The 16,140-nt window shown below is 39.3% G+C and overlaps 1 protein-coding gene across 4 annotated transcripts; it reads left to right on the forward strand.

Moving 5' to 3' along the window:
* The first annotated feature begins 1,464 nt into the window (after window positions 1-1,464).
* On the forward strand, window positions 1,465-15,645 carry ckap2l (cytoskeleton associated protein 2-like). 4 transcript variants are annotated; one of them, XM_081713937.1, is made up of 9 exons: window positions 1,465-1,643; window positions 3,169-3,235; window positions 3,321-3,384; window positions 3,482-4,542; window positions 4,682-4,877; window positions 9,349-9,504; window positions 13,478-13,535; window positions 13,680-13,803; window positions 14,240-15,645. In XM_081713937.1, exons 1-9 carry the CDS (start codon window positions 1,595-1,597, stop codon window positions 14,538-14,540), a joined length of 2,076 nt encoding a protein of 691 aa, XP_081570063.1. In that variant the 5' UTR covers window positions 1,465-1,594; the 3' UTR covers window positions 14,541-15,645. The 4 variants fall into 4 exon arrangements, with proteins under 4 accessions (XP_081570063.1, XP_081570062.1, XP_026878948.3 ...); XM_081713936.1 differs by having other exon boundaries at window positions 13,659-13,803; window positions 14,240-15,644; XM_027023147.3 differs by having other exon boundaries at window positions 3,321-3,357; window positions 13,659-13,803; window positions 14,240-15,641.
* Window positions 15,646-16,140: the final 495 nt, after the last annotated feature.

Genomic DNA, 16,140 nt, shown 5'->3' on the forward strand with positions numbered 1-16,140 from the left:
GACAATCTGTAGTTTCATCAAAGCCAAAAATCTTTACTTATGTAAAGTAGGGTTTGGGGTCCTGTGAACTGCATTATGGAGTCCTGGAAGGATTTAAATTGTTTAATAGTGCTGTGTTTTCTCTGCTGTTTTCACTGTGAGGTTTTTATTTTGCTTTATACCAAATCTGGAAAACAAACAGTATGCAGCTGAAAAGTGTTTCAATGAGCACACCCACCCACACCAAAACTCTTTTTAAGTCAGCCATATTGCAGGTTTAGCCAAATAAGCAATGGGAAGTCCCTTTTATGTAATCTGTAATGTCTGTTAGAAAAGATAAGTTTACCTTAAAAGTTTAAAAGAAAGTGAGGGTGGTGTGTCTGTGCATGAGCACGAGAGAAATAAATTTATGGAGAGAAATGTTGCTAGGGTTTTGGGTTTTGTCTTGGTTGATTTTTATTGGATATCTCTTTGGGGGTGGGGTCCATTAAATTATTGGATCTACATTCTTAATAAAAAAAAAATCAAGGAATTAAAGGACTTAAAGGAATTATAAGCCATTTATCCCACCAAAAGGTAGCAAGAAATATTTATGAAAGCGATTATAGAAGAAATGTAAATATACAAATAGATAAATAAAAAAGTTAGGTGCACATGAGATGAGGAATCCAAATTGTTTTGTACTCCTCAAATAAACCACTGGCACCCACATGGAGTTGACCATGTTTAAAATGGATTTACTACAAAATCTCATCAACATCCAGGCCACTTGATGTCAGTACTATGGCTGTTTCATAATGTGAAGAAGAATCACATCATAACATCTCTCCCTCTCTCTGTGTGTGTATGAGAGAGAGAGAGAGAGAGAGAGAGAGAGAGAGAGAGAGAGAGAGAGAGAGAGAGAGAGAGAGAGAGAGAGAGTGAGTGAGTGAGTGAGTGAGTGAGTGACTGAGTGAGAGTGTGTGTGTGTGTGTGTGTGTTATTTTGATATGGATCTATTTTTATTATTGTAAATGGTCATCAGGTACATCTCTAAAATCCTATCTGGTCCCTATCCATGGTATGCCTAATTTATTACAGTACAGGCAGAACGTCTTTCCCCTGCTGTTCTTTTATAAGGTCAATAGCTTTGCTTGGAAATGTGCAAAACGTTAGTTAAAATGTGCAAAAAAAATATGCAAAAAAATGTAAAACCAGAAGTTAATTGACCCATTTTATGAAATGACATTAAAATTTTCAGACAGCCCATATGTTCACAGTGACACAAAATCTGTAGGGTTCAGTATTTGTCAGATGTAACGTAAAAAGAATTACTCAAATCGCCTAATATTCAGTGTCACCAAATTCAAACTTAAAATTACTTTAAAAACCTGCTTTATTATAAAGGCGTAGGTACGTCGTGGCGTCACTAGCCGTTGACGGAAACGACTGTTTTTTTCAAATGTTTGAACGGACCAATGAGGGAGAAGGGGACGTTAAACTCGCAGTGTTCAAGTGTCGTGGGTCCTGTTTTGGGCTCCTGAATGTTAACCTACGAGCTAGCTTAGCTGGCGAGGAAGTTCAATATGTGGATGGTTTAAAAGATTAAAACTACAACCACAGAGAACTCAATAGAATGATGGAAACATTAAGAGATGAAGATATGTCTAAACTATCCAGAACAGGTAACATAACTTAAAGGGTCAATATAGCTAGCTGGCTAACTAAGTCGTTTATTTTGTGGAGTCTCTAAGTTGATAACCTAGTCTCCTAGTAAGATAAGATATTCACTGTGCTTAGTAGACCAGATTACGACATTTACTTAGATAGCCATCTGTTAGAAGACATCAATTTAGCTAACACCATTTTCGAGAAAATCGATACCGTTATGTTTGGTAGCTAGCTAGCTGCCCTAGGTGATGTCATGCTGGATAAAGATAACACTGGAAATTCGAGTATCGCTCAATGCTATAATCTAATTTGGTCTGCTGATGCTTTTCAACGTGAAATATGCGGGTTTTGACTTAGAAACGTTAGCTACCTAGCTTCCAATGGAAATGCCACCAATATATATGAAGAAAGGTTCAACTTTATTTAGGAAATGGAGATTGGCGTAGGCTATTTGATGGCTTCTACTGCCATGACATATGCCAGGTTGACGATTGGTGAAATGTTGCAGTCACTCATTCATTGGTGCGCTAGGTGCAAAACAGCGAGGCTTTGGCGTGTTCTTGTAAACAGAACATTTGTGTTAACTAACGTTTCACGTGCTGGATGCAGAAGGTAGGACCAGAGGCTGGTTCCCTTTGCTCACCCTATCGCTACTATGACCACGAAGTTATACTGAAGTTTCAATTCTTTGGTCTCCTCATTGAAATAACATATTACTTTACATGGTACTGGGAGTAGAACTATATTATCTAAACAAACATACGAAACTATTCGTGATGTTTTTCACATATCAGATAATGCTTAAAGCATGTTAAAATGTGTAGTTAAATACAGGTTTTCTAAAAGCCTTACAAACTTAAAAACACAAAATTTTGTGCATTCCTGACTCAATCTTAAACACTGGCACAAAAAAACAGAACTGTAACAAATCAGCCTTCTCAGTTCAAGCCATGTTTAATTTCTCTGTGTTAGCTTGTGATGTTTTAAGCTTTAGAAAATGAAGACCTGACGTGTAATATTGGCAGTATGTGGTTGAGGACACATCATCATAATTCACAATAAGGAATAACAAAATGTAATATTACTTGCTGGTTTACACTATAGCACCACAGATTTATACCCAGTGGGCTTGTTAATATCGCACTGCAAAATGTGGTATGATGTGGCCCAGTATCAGTAAATAAATGATGGGGGCATTCTAAAAAGCTTAGCATAGATTGATGTTCTAAAACCCCACATTTCTCTCACACCTGACTGGTCCTACACACTGTCTCTTGTCAAAAAGATGATCTTTGTTTTAGTACATTACTGTTTTTGAACAGTAATGCTATTAAGTAGCGAATGCATGCCCATTCCTCATTGTTGTTCATTGCTCAACAAGCATATTGTTAACCATTATTCATCACCACTCATTTCTTCTTCAGTGTCATTTTTGTTTAGACTGGACTGTGATGCACTTTGTGGAACTTTTACAATTATTAATTACACTGGCAGGGCCAACTGACATGATGCATGAGCAAATTGCCTTTTAATTTACAGAACTGCGTAAGCAGAAACTTGCAGAGTATTTGGCAATGAAAGGCAGATTGAAGCCACCAAACCCCAAGTAGGTCCCTAATTTAAAACCTTTTGTGACATTTTGACGTGAAGGTGGCAAAACACTAATTATTGCATGTCATTTTTTCTTAAAGACCTTACCTCAAGGACAGTGCAGTTCTAAAGAAGAATGTAAGTGCTAGCCAGATGTCTCTGGTTGTAAGTTTATAGACTTGTTCTTTCTTGTTTTGATTCATATACAGGTAGATTGTTTGTTTGTCTGACCTTTTGATTTTATTTATTTATTTATTTTTAGTCAGGTGAAGGAAAGGAGAACCATGTCCTCCCCAGTGCTATGGGTGCAAAAAAAGATGCAAAGACTGAAAAAACATTTACGAAGAACAAAAACTTCACCACTTCAAAATTGGAGTTGAGAACCATATCCAAGGCCCCTTCTGCCATTAGCATACCTCTGCACTTCAAACCAAGTATGTCTCAGACTGCCCGCCAGTATTATGGAACACAGAATATGAATGGAACAACCTTTGCTAGAAATGCCTCTCTCAAACAGTTACCATCTAAAGTTGCTCCCCAAAAATGTGTCGGGGTTCAACAGTCTAACACTGCTAAGATTCATACACGCACCCCATTTGGGTCCTCTTCTCTCAAAGCACATGGAAATGGTGCCGAGACAAATTTCTCAAGAAAAGGAAAGGAATCTGCATTACATAACACAACATCCATATCGTTGCTCAAATGTTACACAGTAGCAAAGCAGCCATCAAATACTGTCCAAAAGAATGTTGAAGCCAAACAATTTACTAGGACACAAATCAGACTTGCACAGAATGGCACTAAGGCTAGTGTAACAAGACCAGGACAAAAGCCCAGAGTTAGTCATGGTCAGGGCAAAAGATCCAGTGGCTCTGTTCAGTTCAAGGAACCTTTGATGTGTAAATCGCAGGCAAAACCAGTCAGAACCCAACTTTTTCGGAATAAGTCTCTTTTGCAAGGGACACAATTAAATAAGCCAGGTCCTACTACGCAAGCAGCTTATAGCTCAGACAAGACAAACCCCACTCTTTCTTCAGCTTCCTCTAAAACTACAAAGGTTACCAGACCAACAACTGTGAGGGTGGCAGGTGTTAAAAATGCAGTCCCCCAGCAGCAGCGAACCACAGTTCAACTCTCCACTAATCCTACTGTCCAAGCTGCAGTGCCACACACTGCTCCATGCAACTCCAAGAGCTCCAGCCAGGCCAGGGGCACAATGCCACCAAAGACCCCCAAATCTGCATTTAATTCTGGGACTCAGGGTGTCAGGACTGTCCCCCAGGATGGCAGGAATAAACTGACAGCTGCTCAGGAGGAGAGACTGTGAGTTTATCACTATTGTGCAGAGTTTTGAACCAAGCAATAGTTTCACTTTTCTGTGTGGATTTTTATGCACATGTATTTTACCAAACAATAATGCTGCATGTAAGAACATGACATAAATCTCAACTGTCTTGAACAGGCGTAAACTCCAGGAGTGGCGAGAGGCAAAAGGCATCACGTACAAACGCCCTCCAATGCCTGTTCAGTCAGTGAGGAAAAGGACTTCCGCTCCTCCTCAGAATTACTGGACTACTATGGAACAGGAAGATGAGGTCCATGGCTTTGTTTGTGCTGTGGACCAGTCACTGAATGATTGCATCAAACTTATACAGCAGGTAACACTTTAAAACATTAAAACTTTGGCTGCAGCTGCAGAAGTCCAATGACTCATACCAAGAGTTGGCCTTAGTGTTTGCATTTATCAGGCTCAAAATAAACATCTGCACTAGCTTGGTTTTTGCCTTTTCAAACTTTTATATTGACTTATGATATTGTCACCCTGTAGAACATCTGAATTAACTGGGAGGGAATTACTAATTGTTGACACAACTTCCTCTGTGGGAAATACAGCTGCAACAGCTCTGGCTCTAGTGACACTGCTGAGCAGTGTCTCATAGGCTTTATGAACTAGGGCAAAACTAATAATGGGGTAAACCCTGTTTCACATGTTAGTTATATTTTATTAAAATAATAAGAAATAACACCAGGAAGTGTACAGTTGTGGCCAAAAGTTGAGACTGATGCAAATTTTGGTTTTCAAAAAAGTTTATTGCCTCATTTTTTTTAAAGATTCTTTTAATAGATGTTTGTATGGTAAAGTGAAGTACAATTATAAGCATTTCATAAGGTTTTTTTTGTTGTTGTTTTTTACACTTTACTTTTTATTGACGTCCAGTTTAAGAAAAGACAATATTTACAGTATTGACCCTTTTTTAAGACTTCTGCAATTCGCCTTGGCATGCTGGATATCAGCTTCTGGGCAAAATCTTGACTAATGGCAACCCATTCATGCCCATTCAGTGCTTGGAGTTGACCCCAGTGTGTTTTTGTTTGTCCACCCTCTTTTTGAGGATTGACCACAGGTTCTCAATTGTATTGAGATTTGCTGAGTTTCCTGGCCATGGACCCAAGATTTCAGTGTTTTGTTCACTTCGTTAGCACTTTTGCCTTGTGACGTGGTGCGCCGTCATGCTAGAAAAAGCATTGTTCAACTTCTCCCAAGAGCAAACTAGTGCTGCTCATCGAGGATGTTTTGATACCATTTCTTATTCATGGCAGTGCTCTTAGGCAAAATTAAGCAAACCCACTGCCTTGGATGAGAAGCAACCCCACACATGAATGGTCTCGGGATGCCTCACTGTTGGCATGACACAGGACTGATGGTAGCGCTCCCCATTTCTTCTCTGGACAATCATTTGTCCAGATGTCCCAAACAGGTTGAAGGGGGTTTCATTAAAGAAAATAACTTTACTCCAGTCCTCTGCAGTCCAATCCCTATACCTCCTGCAGAATGTCAGTCTGTCCTTCATGTTTTTCTTGTAGAAAAGTGGCTTCTTTGCTGCCCTTTTTGACACCAAGCCATCCTCCAAAATCCTTTGCTTCACTGTATGTGCAGATGCACTCACACCTGCGTTCTGCCATTCATGAGCAAGCTCTGCACTGGGGTGACCTGATCCTGTAGCTGCATCCTCTTTAGGAGAGGCTCCTGGTGCTTTCTTGGGCGCCCTGAAGCCTTCTTCACGGCAATTGAACCTCTCTCCTTGAAGTTCTTGATGATTCAATAAATAGTTGATTTAGGTGATATCTTACCAGCAGCAATGTCCTTGCATGTGAAGCCCTTTTGATGCAACGCAATGATGTGCAGTCATGTTTCCTTGGAGGTAACCATGGTTAACAGAGAAAACTTCATCCGCCGCCACCCTTTTAAAGCAACCAGTCTGCTCTTCTAATCAGCATGACAGAGTGATATCAGCTGCCTTGTGCTCAATAACACTTTCTCCTGAGCTAACAAGATCACTGATATGATGTTAGCAGGCCATTTTTTGGCAGGGCTAGAATTTTGTGATTAAGTTAATTTTCATGGCAAGGAATGACTTTGCATTTAATTGCGATTCATCTGATCACTCTTCACAATCTAGAGTTAATGCAAATTGCCACCATAAAAACTGAAGCAGCAAACTTTGTGAAAACCAAAATTTGTGCTAGTCTCAAAACTAGTGACTAGTTTGACTGTTGTATACTGGTACTGATCCTTCCACACTTGTCATGTTGGTGGTAGTGAGTACAGATATAAAGTGATCATTCTACTGTTACACACAATCCAAAGTATCAATGACTGTGCTCCATCTGGTCTCAACAATTTAAGAGGCTTGTCCAACTTGCCCTGCAATCTAGGATGTTTGAAAGACATGACCCCAAAATGTATCCGGCCTTCAAATTACTCTTCGGGTCACACACGGTTGATATTCAGTATAAGATCACAACTTGTTGATGCTAAAGTGGTACTAAGTGGTTGCTATGTTGTTCTTGCTAGTTGGTTGCTATGCTTTTACTAGGTGGTTACTAACCGGTTGCTGTGTGTATTGAAAAATTCCCTATTTGATGATTGTAGCTACTGGTTAAAGGATAGACTGTTAACAGAAAAGGAAGCTGCATTGTAGGAAATTCTGATTATGGAGTGCCAGTTGGTATTGCTAGGTAGTTGCTATGGTCTTGCTAGGTAGTTGGTATGCTGCATCTATGCAGTGCCAATTTACTGACAACCAGTAGCAATACAAAGTACTGTTTGTTAGTGTGTATGCATGCATATGAATGTTCTGAGCATTCCACCTTTCGTTTCCTTTGAGGAAAAATCAGGAAAAAGCATTTGCTATGCAGAAAGTGGACAACAAATCAAAAAGCTCTATACAAGGCAAGGCAGGTTTATTTGTATAGCACGTTTCATGCACATTAGCCCTTCAAAGTGCTTCACAAAGTTAAATTGGACTACATTCAATTGAAATAAATTAAAGATTAAATAGATAAAACCTAAATTTAAAGAAATATGATTAATAAAAATATGAAGAATAAAAAGTGCATAAAATCAAATGAAACATATAAAGTATAGACTAAGAAGTAAAACCAAAAAAAATGGCTGTAGTGCTTAAAAGTTAAAAGTGATTTGAGGGAACAGTGTTTTCCCTGAGCTGAAAGCCAAATAAAGACTGTTTGTTTGTTTTTGTGTAGTGTCCTGGCTCTTCTAATATCATTTGATAGCTGGTTCCATTTAAAAACAGCATAATGGCTAAACGCGGCCTCTCTATCCCTAGTTTTTAACCTTGAGCAGGACTAACTAACTAGTTCCTAATGATCTGAGTGTTCTGAATGGCGCATAGTGCTTCATCATATCAGATAGATATGCTATCTCTACACTATTAAGCAATCCTGATTGAAATGTATCTAGCTATGTACTAAGTACTGAATCTATTTGGCTCTGACAATACAAATAATTCCAACTTTATATCACACCTTTATCTGTATGTTTACATTAATTGTGCAACCATTAAAATAATGCAATGCGTTGTCTGATGAGTTAACAGCAAAGGTTGTTACAGTCTAAGATAAATCACTATCTATGGTTAATAAAACACACCTGAAAAGCAGGATTGATGCATGGATAGTTCAAAGTCTCGGTGCTGTTATTACTCTATATTTTTAATGTCAAGATATGAAAATTATTAGAAGTAACTAGAAGCCATGTCTACTGTGTCACGGCACGGCCGCCTCCTCTGAGACGCCTCCCTGTGTGCCTCTGTGTGTCTGTGTTCGTATGCATGGCTACACCTTTCCTGTGTACCTATTCCATGTTTTATGTTACCATGTATGTATATAAAGTCCTGTTTAGCCATTGGTGTTTGTCGGTGATCGACCCCACGTAAGCTGTGTGCTTCGTTGTGCTCATTTTGTTACAAATGTTACAAATAAACCTCTGTGTGTGCAACACAGTTTGTCCCTGCATCCTGCCTCGCCTCCCTTGTCGGACCCTGTCCAACATCATCGTCACTGCTTGTTGGTCTTTTTTTATTTGCATTTATTAACAGTGATATTAACAGTGATATTTATTAACAGAAACTGCAAATCTAAAGCTGCTCATGCTGAATATGGGAAGGTTGTTTGATCAACATGAACTCACATGCCTACAGAATGAACAGAATTTGCTTGGAATAGACAATGTTCATACAAGGGTTCATGGAAGCCAGTATCTTTGGCACCTATTGTATTGTAAATGATTTTCTGTTGAAGAATAACCATGTAGGTCTTTGCCTAGTATATATTTCTTTGACTTATTTGGCCAAGCTGAAGTTCACTCAGTGAATTTCAACTGAGTTGAAAAGTTCGAGTGAGATGAAAAGTTTATAAAAGCTCTTCAAAATTCCATTTATTTTTCTCCCTGCTTGTTTACTGATTGTATCCTTTTTTATTGCACATTAAAAATGCAAGCATTTGTGTGCAAGTACATGCCCAAAGGCACTTGTATTTGAAACCCTTCCAATATTACCAAAATTATTTTGGCTTCTTGTTGTTTTTGTGTGCGTGCGTGCTTGACCCAATCATCCCTGAAGCAGAAAACTACGATTATTGCTGCAGAATGTGAAGACACAATTAAATTAAGTGCACTGGCATAACAAAAATATTCAGGTTCATTTAAACTTCAATATGGTACACTGTGTAACAACATTTTGGTAAAATAATGTAATGTACAATATAACAGTTTCTTTACACTGTTAGAACTTTTTTCTGTGTGTCTTACTTCCTCCTTTACAACAGGGCTGCCCAGTAGACCAAGTAAGAGATGTTCTGTCTCGGGTGCCAATGGCAGAGAAATTTGCCAAGTACTGGATTTGCCAAGTCAGACTAATGGAGAGAGAGGGAAACTTTGATGTCCTGCCCACATTTGAGGAAGCTGTTCGTATTGTCAGAGAGGTAAATGGTCTTTCATTTCCTTTTATGTTCTCTCTCTCTCTCTCTCTCTCTCTCTCTCCCCCCCTTTCTCGTGTGTGTATGTCACAAACAGCCCCTCTCACATGCACATCATTAATGTTTTAACATCTGAACCTTTAACCAACTCACTTTAGCATAAGACTTTCGGTAATAGCCCTCTACCCTTCTTCCGCTCAGAATTACAAATAAATAAAAACAGCTGTACAACATCTTGGAGCTGGGTGTACTTCACATGCTGAGCAAATTTGTAAATCAGCAGTAAACAAAGTGTTGCAATAAATATCTCTTCTTTTTTTATTTCATTGATTTATTTGCTAATAATCTTTATTAATGTTTCACAAAAGGAGGGTAAAAAAAGAATTATTGCTGTCTTGGCATTTTGGCACCTGGCTATCCCCAAGTAAGCTTGGGGATAAGGGAATGTTGATGGATCAATATGTTGACATACCACATACAACCCCAGTATTCACAAATGAACATGGCCAAAATATGAATATCTACAAGACCAACCTGACATCTATTGCAAATTTTGTCATTCAGAAGTTTAATTAGAAAAGTACAGTGTGGATGATGTAAATCCTGTGGCTTATTTTAACTTTTAGAAGATGTTATTTCCCTGTTTTAGGGAAATAATAAATAAGTGAGGGGCTCTGTTTCAGACATCTGCTGCATCTTAATGTGAATTTTTAGAGGTCATTATTGCACAAATGATCCAGTAAGGGATATTTTTCTAACTGTGTTCCAGGGAACCTTATATCTGAGTAGTCAGATAGTAGGGTGGAGACAACTAGACATCTCAGACAGATGGCAAACAGGGCAGGGCTATCTAGCAACGCAGTTTAAATCTGAGAGGAAAAACCCAACCAAGCTACAGAGAGTCGCAGAGAATGTAGTGGATATTAGTGTTCTTTTAGCCTTGATCTAGTTTAAAAGACAAAGTCTTAGTGAAATTTAAGATTTGTTGTCCAGCTGTAGTCTTTCTGATGTGTTCGAGTGTAAATACAGGCAGATGACAAGGGGTGATGGTGAGCAGAAGGAAGCCGAACATCAGTTTCTTGCAGGTGCTATTAGTTCTTTAGTGTCAGTTTGATGTGTCCCTACCCATACACACGCCCACACCCAAAGCATGAATGCAAAGAAAGTGTAATATATGAGTAGAACAATATAAGTCTCACTACCACAGTGCGTAATCGGAACACCACCACCTTGGGTGCCCAAAGGAGGGATGTGAAGTGGACAGCTGGACATCAGTGAAGAGTGAGCAATGTTTGTGTGTCAAGATCTGTAAGAACAAGTATCATGATGCATCAGACAAGAATGAATTGTTTGTTGAATGAGCCTATTGAACAGTGCCCAGGAACCCAGGCCTAAAGTCACCCCACAGTTCCCAGAACCTACATGTTCCAGCCCCAAGCAAGACATCAGAGCAGTGCCAGCTCAAGTTGCCTCCAGCCAATAAGGATACGATCTGGCAACATTTGAACTCTTTCTCCTTCTCCCGCATCTCTCACTCCTGAGGATTTCATAACCTTCTTTGCTAAGGTTGCAGCAATCCACCAATCCTATTCCTGTTCCAATCTCTCATTCTCCCACATCCAACGCTCTAGATCTATATCTGGCTCAAGTACGGCTCAGCTTGAAACACCATTTTTCAAGTCTCATGGAAGATAAACATCGAAGCTATTCTCTGTACTGGCTCCCAGATGGTGGAACAACTTCCCCTGGCTGTCCAAACAGTAGAGTTCTTTGCAGTCTTCAAATGCAGACTGAAGACACCTATTTGTGGAATGTTTAAATGACCATTGATCCTGCACCTATGTCAAGAAACTGAAACTCTAATGCTTATTGTAGGGTATTGTTTATTGCACTTATTGTTGTCCCAGATGGATCTTATGTTTTTGCACTTTTAGGCATCAGCATTGATCCCTGTATTTCAACACCTATTCTAGTTCAATAGTATCTTGAACTCTAACATACTGTACTGTCTAGGCTACATTCTACGAGTAAATGACAAAGCACTTTTAAGTTGCTGTGGATGTGAGTATCTGGCAAATGCCGTAAATGTGGACAGTATCCGGCATGTGGAGCATCATGTCTGCATCTCCTTAATGACGATCACCACCACCAGCCTGGCAGCAGAGGCTTGGAACTATGACAAGGACATCTACAAAGCTTGCCTACAATAAGATCTGTAGGGCAGTTACTGAGCAGTTCAGAAGAGCCGCAGAGAAGGAAAGAGCCAAGAAATGGGCTGCCTTCATTGCAAAACCCTTGTCAAGAAACGGCTAGGACAGAAATGTAGAGGCCAGCCCTCTTGCTCTAGAGAACAGATTTACCAGTATCTCCTACAGTAATACCTATGGTTACCTGTCAAGAGATTGTAATCTGGGCCAGTTCCAATCCTTGATTGATCTGCCAAGCCCCATTGTCATCTTTAACATCTGAGAGCCAAATTGGCAGGAGAAACAAGTCATCAGAGCTGCTAAATCTAGCTTAGCCTCTGGTCCTAGTGGAGCCCTGTACTCTGTGTACAAGAGGTGTCCCAAGCTCCTGCACCGTCTATAGAACCTAAGGGTTACCTGGATGAGCGGAGGAAAAGCATCACACTGCTAAACGTTGAAAGCAAGATATTTTTTAGTGTCATTGCCTAACAGAGTATCATCTTAAGAACAAGTACATTGACACCTTGGTACAAAACAGATGAATACCAGGCGTACCTTGGTGTGTGGAACACAGGGCTATTAACATATCTGATAAGAGAAGCATGTGAATGGAAATGAGACCCGGAATTGCTGTGGCTGGACCTCACAAATGCCTAGGGTCCATCTGTGACAAGCTGCTTGGGTATTTGATCAACTCTCGTTGGGTCACATGAGCAAGGATGTCTGGTGGGTGAAAACACCCAGTGACCCCAGGTGCTCTTAAAAGCATAATAAGATCTATGTTGAAACACCATGACCTTGTTGCTAGCACCTTGCTCTACCTGCTCTACTAGGTGAGCCACAAGAACACTAAGCATAGCGACAGTCACTGAATCATATTGGGGAGTTTCTGCTTGCAAAGGCTGGAACCGAAGCCCTTCCATACACGGCCAGTGCATGAACTCACCGTAATACTTAACACATATTAAATATGAGCACTAATAAAGTGTATTACATGAGTAATATCCTCTTATATTGTCATTCATATAATGCTACTATAAGGGTTTCTAAAAATATTTTGCGATCCTGAAGTTTTGGCTTTTTGAAAGTCTGTGGGAGGTCATTTTCACTGTTATCCCATTTAAATTACCTTAAATGTGTTTAAAAAAAATGTGTGTGTGTGTGTGTATATATAATATATATATTATTATATATATATTAAAAATTGAGGTTTACCACTGGAATATTGCTTTAATGCCACAAATGTGCATAAGCATTTGGCACAGTGAGTTAAATACAAAAAAAAAGCAGCAGAAATGAACCAAAGAAAGGCAGTCAATTAGTCACATTTCTGTGTAATGTCACAATGACGTTTGTCCATGAATCAGCCCAGTGGCTTGTGCAGTCCATATAGTTGATGTCCATAAACAGCTACATTTTAAGGGGAAATTTATTAAAACAACAAATGAAATGTAATGCTTTCACATTATACCAAAGCACTGAAATCAGTCGTATGGTATTTGTTTCTTTCAAGTTCAAGAGGTTTTATCGTCATTTCAGCTATATACAAGTACACAACAAAAACAAGACAATGTTCCTCCAGGACCATGGTGCAACATAAAAACAACAGTGCAACAGACGACATGCTACACAAGTGCAAACACTTAGAGTAGATGTGTGTGGCAGTCACCTTTGGTGCCTACTCTTGGATTTTAAAAGCTCTTAATTTGTACATAGATGGCCTTGCTTTTTATTCTGTGCATCCCTAGAAATGAAGTGTTATTGAATTCATGAATAATTACTTTCTTTTACAGTCTGTGGATGAACTGCGCTCTGTGGTTTTTGAGATCCTGAAAAGAAAAGAAGCAAAAGGTAAAGAGGTTGTGAAAAGGATACCTTCAAGACATGGCTGTAGTTTCTTACTTAAAAGCTGAAATGTTAAAAAAACGTTAGCTATTCCTACCACGTTACAGCCTCAGTAACACTTCATTTCAGGCTCGTCTTCCATTCAGATAGATGAAGAAGGTGAAAAGGAGGAACATTATAATTCCCTGTGCACCCCAAAACCTGTTGCTGTGTGGATTCATGGGGAAAAGGGAGAGTCATCTGTAATAAAATATAAAATCACAGCTACACCAAGGTATATTCCTTACATTTTTACTTGATGCTTAATTAAGCCCTCCTGTTGTAGCCCTAGATTTAAAAATGATGCTACTTTCAGGGACATTTTATCAGTGTGGCATATGTTGTGCATAAGATATGCATAAACATTTAGCAAAATCCAAAAATGGCATATAAACAGAATATTTTTTCTACCTCCCTTAGATATGTTCAACAATATAGCAACATATTTCATGATGTGTGTAGTGACTTATTTCCATCATCCTATTTGGCATTTATGTTTTGGTTCAGTTGATCTTGCTAAGAGAATTATTGAACACTGATGTAAACACTTTCATATATGATATAGGGGTTAAGAACCTACTGATCCTGATTTCAGTATTAATAGTATAAATAATCTCAATCATATTAGGAGTGCATCTCCACGCATGTCTAATCCGCTGCTTGTCATTCAGTGGGAAAATCGGTCAGAAGAAGGTGAAACCGGGTCAAATCGGTGGCCACGAAATCCGTTTCTTCACTCCGGTACGCCGCTCGCTACGCATTGAGAGAACAGCGCCCCACTTCCCAGCAGCCCTACAGGAGCACGACCCCTGCGTAACATCTCTCCGAGAGCTTCTGACACAGGGAGAAAGTGAGGGCGATAGCACCCATCTGACAGAAGCAGGAGATTCTCCCTTGTATGTGTACAGAGAAAATGAGGCCCTGAAGGAGCAAGTGCATGTCAGGTTGACTTATGATGAGGCAGTAGCCTGACAACTAAACTAAACAGAACATTATCAGGGGGAGGTTATTTTTACCCAACATTGTGTCTCAAGCATCAACTTTCATAACCTTTACTGGAAGTAACTCATATTTATGTCACATAACAGAAAGGTCATGGGGATTTGTCACAACTTATCCAGTGTAACTATTATCTGGACTGTCAAATGCAAACAATGGAATAAGAAATTTTTATTTTTTTTTTTACTTTTCATGGGAGCAGCTATTCTGATATCAGAGAACATTGATTTAGGAATGACTCCAATTCTGTACAGTGTTTTCATGTAAGTGCTTGGTACCCCAAGGTGGTCCACATTTTGCTCTGTCCCAACTCTCAGCACGCTTTCCACAAGCCCATAAGAGCACTGAACACCTAATACAAGCATACTGGGAGCTAGGTAAGACCAAAAATGTAGCCCACATTTTGGGTCCCATTGACTGCTCTGTGTGTGAAGAGCAAGGGATATTTGGACAGTAAGATAAATACATTATTTGTGGTAATTGTATTGTTTGAGAAAACCAGATGGTATTTTGTATCAGTTATTCAATAATGTTTAATAAATGCAATAAAATGAGTGATCACTTTGAGATACACCTTCCCTATAGATGTGCTTGGAGGGTACTGATCCTTTCCTGGTCAGTTTTATGTATTAGAGTGCACCGATGGTTCTTTGTACAGCCGCACCAGACAATTTTTTAAAACGGCAGGTGATGTCTGGATATCTCGTGACTATACAGTACTATGTAAAGGTCTTATGCAACCCAAGAAACATATGTTTAAGGCTGTTTAGCAGAGCAGTATATCTATTTCATTAAACAAAAAAAGTCCTAAGGTAAATTCTACATTTCTTCTTTACTTGTTTAAAATGTCTAAGTAATCCCAGTTTCAAATATATGGAGGGTTGGACCCTAGTCTGTAAATGGACAAATGTAGGTATTCATCCTATTGCAATAGGTTTGAATTTGTGATACTGAATGATATTAGGTACACCTACGTTACAGCTGTACATAATAGGCTGTCAAGGCTTTTAAAATCAATCCTATATAGCCACAAGTTAGTTGACTGTTAACTTATTGTCATGGTCCGCCAGGCACCCAGCCTAAGGTCCACACCCCTTGCACCTTCCTCATTCCCAATAACCTGAGTACAAGGCCATAGCTATGAACAGAAGTGGGGGGGGGGGGGATCTACCCAGGGCACAGGAAATTCACTAACTCCTGAGATGTCATTGTTAGAGGAAATAGATTTTTAAATTTATTTACAAGTAGATATCAGTACATCTGCTCTGCTCTCATTTTCACCTCTCAACTTCTCTCTATGATGTTGATGTTTATATAGGCATAACAGCGAGAAGTATATATGAAGGCTATCGGGAGTCTACATTAGGATGACAATGTGGGTTGGCTTTATTATTGTCTTCATTATCAACATTTGCTCCTTTTCTCGCTCACTCCGTCACCTGCTCTCCCTGACCTATCAGCATCCTCATGCTCTCCCTCTCTCTGAATGAACCAGATTTAACATGAAAAATATCAGTAAACAATTGGTATTTCTTATTATCAGCATATGTCACGACTGGTAATTATTGTTTCA

This window comes from Electrophorus electricus, chromosome 5 (assembly GCF_041902795.1).
Source record: "Electrophorus electricus isolate QZ-2024a chromosome 5, ASM4190279v1, whole genome shotgun sequence".
Lineage (NCBI taxonomy): Eukaryota > Metazoa > Chordata > Actinopteri > Gymnotiformes > Gymnotidae > Electrophorus > Electrophorus electricus.

What these genes read in the sequence shown, in the direction of transcription:
- ckap2l (XM_081713936.1), top strand. Translation starts at nt 1,595, where the DNA reads ATGATGGAAACATTAAGAGATGAAGATATGTCTAAACTATCCAGAACA. An exon ending in CTAGCCAGATGTCTCTGGTT is followed by an intron (nt 3,385 to 3,481) that starts GTAAGTTTATAG and finishes ATTTATTTTTAG; the next exon opens with TCAGGTGAAGGAAAGGAGAA. An exon ending in GCATCAAACTTATACAGCAG is followed by an intron (nt 4,878 to 9,348) that starts GTAACACTTTAA and finishes CCTTTACAACAG; the next exon opens with GGCTGCCCAGTAGACCAAGT.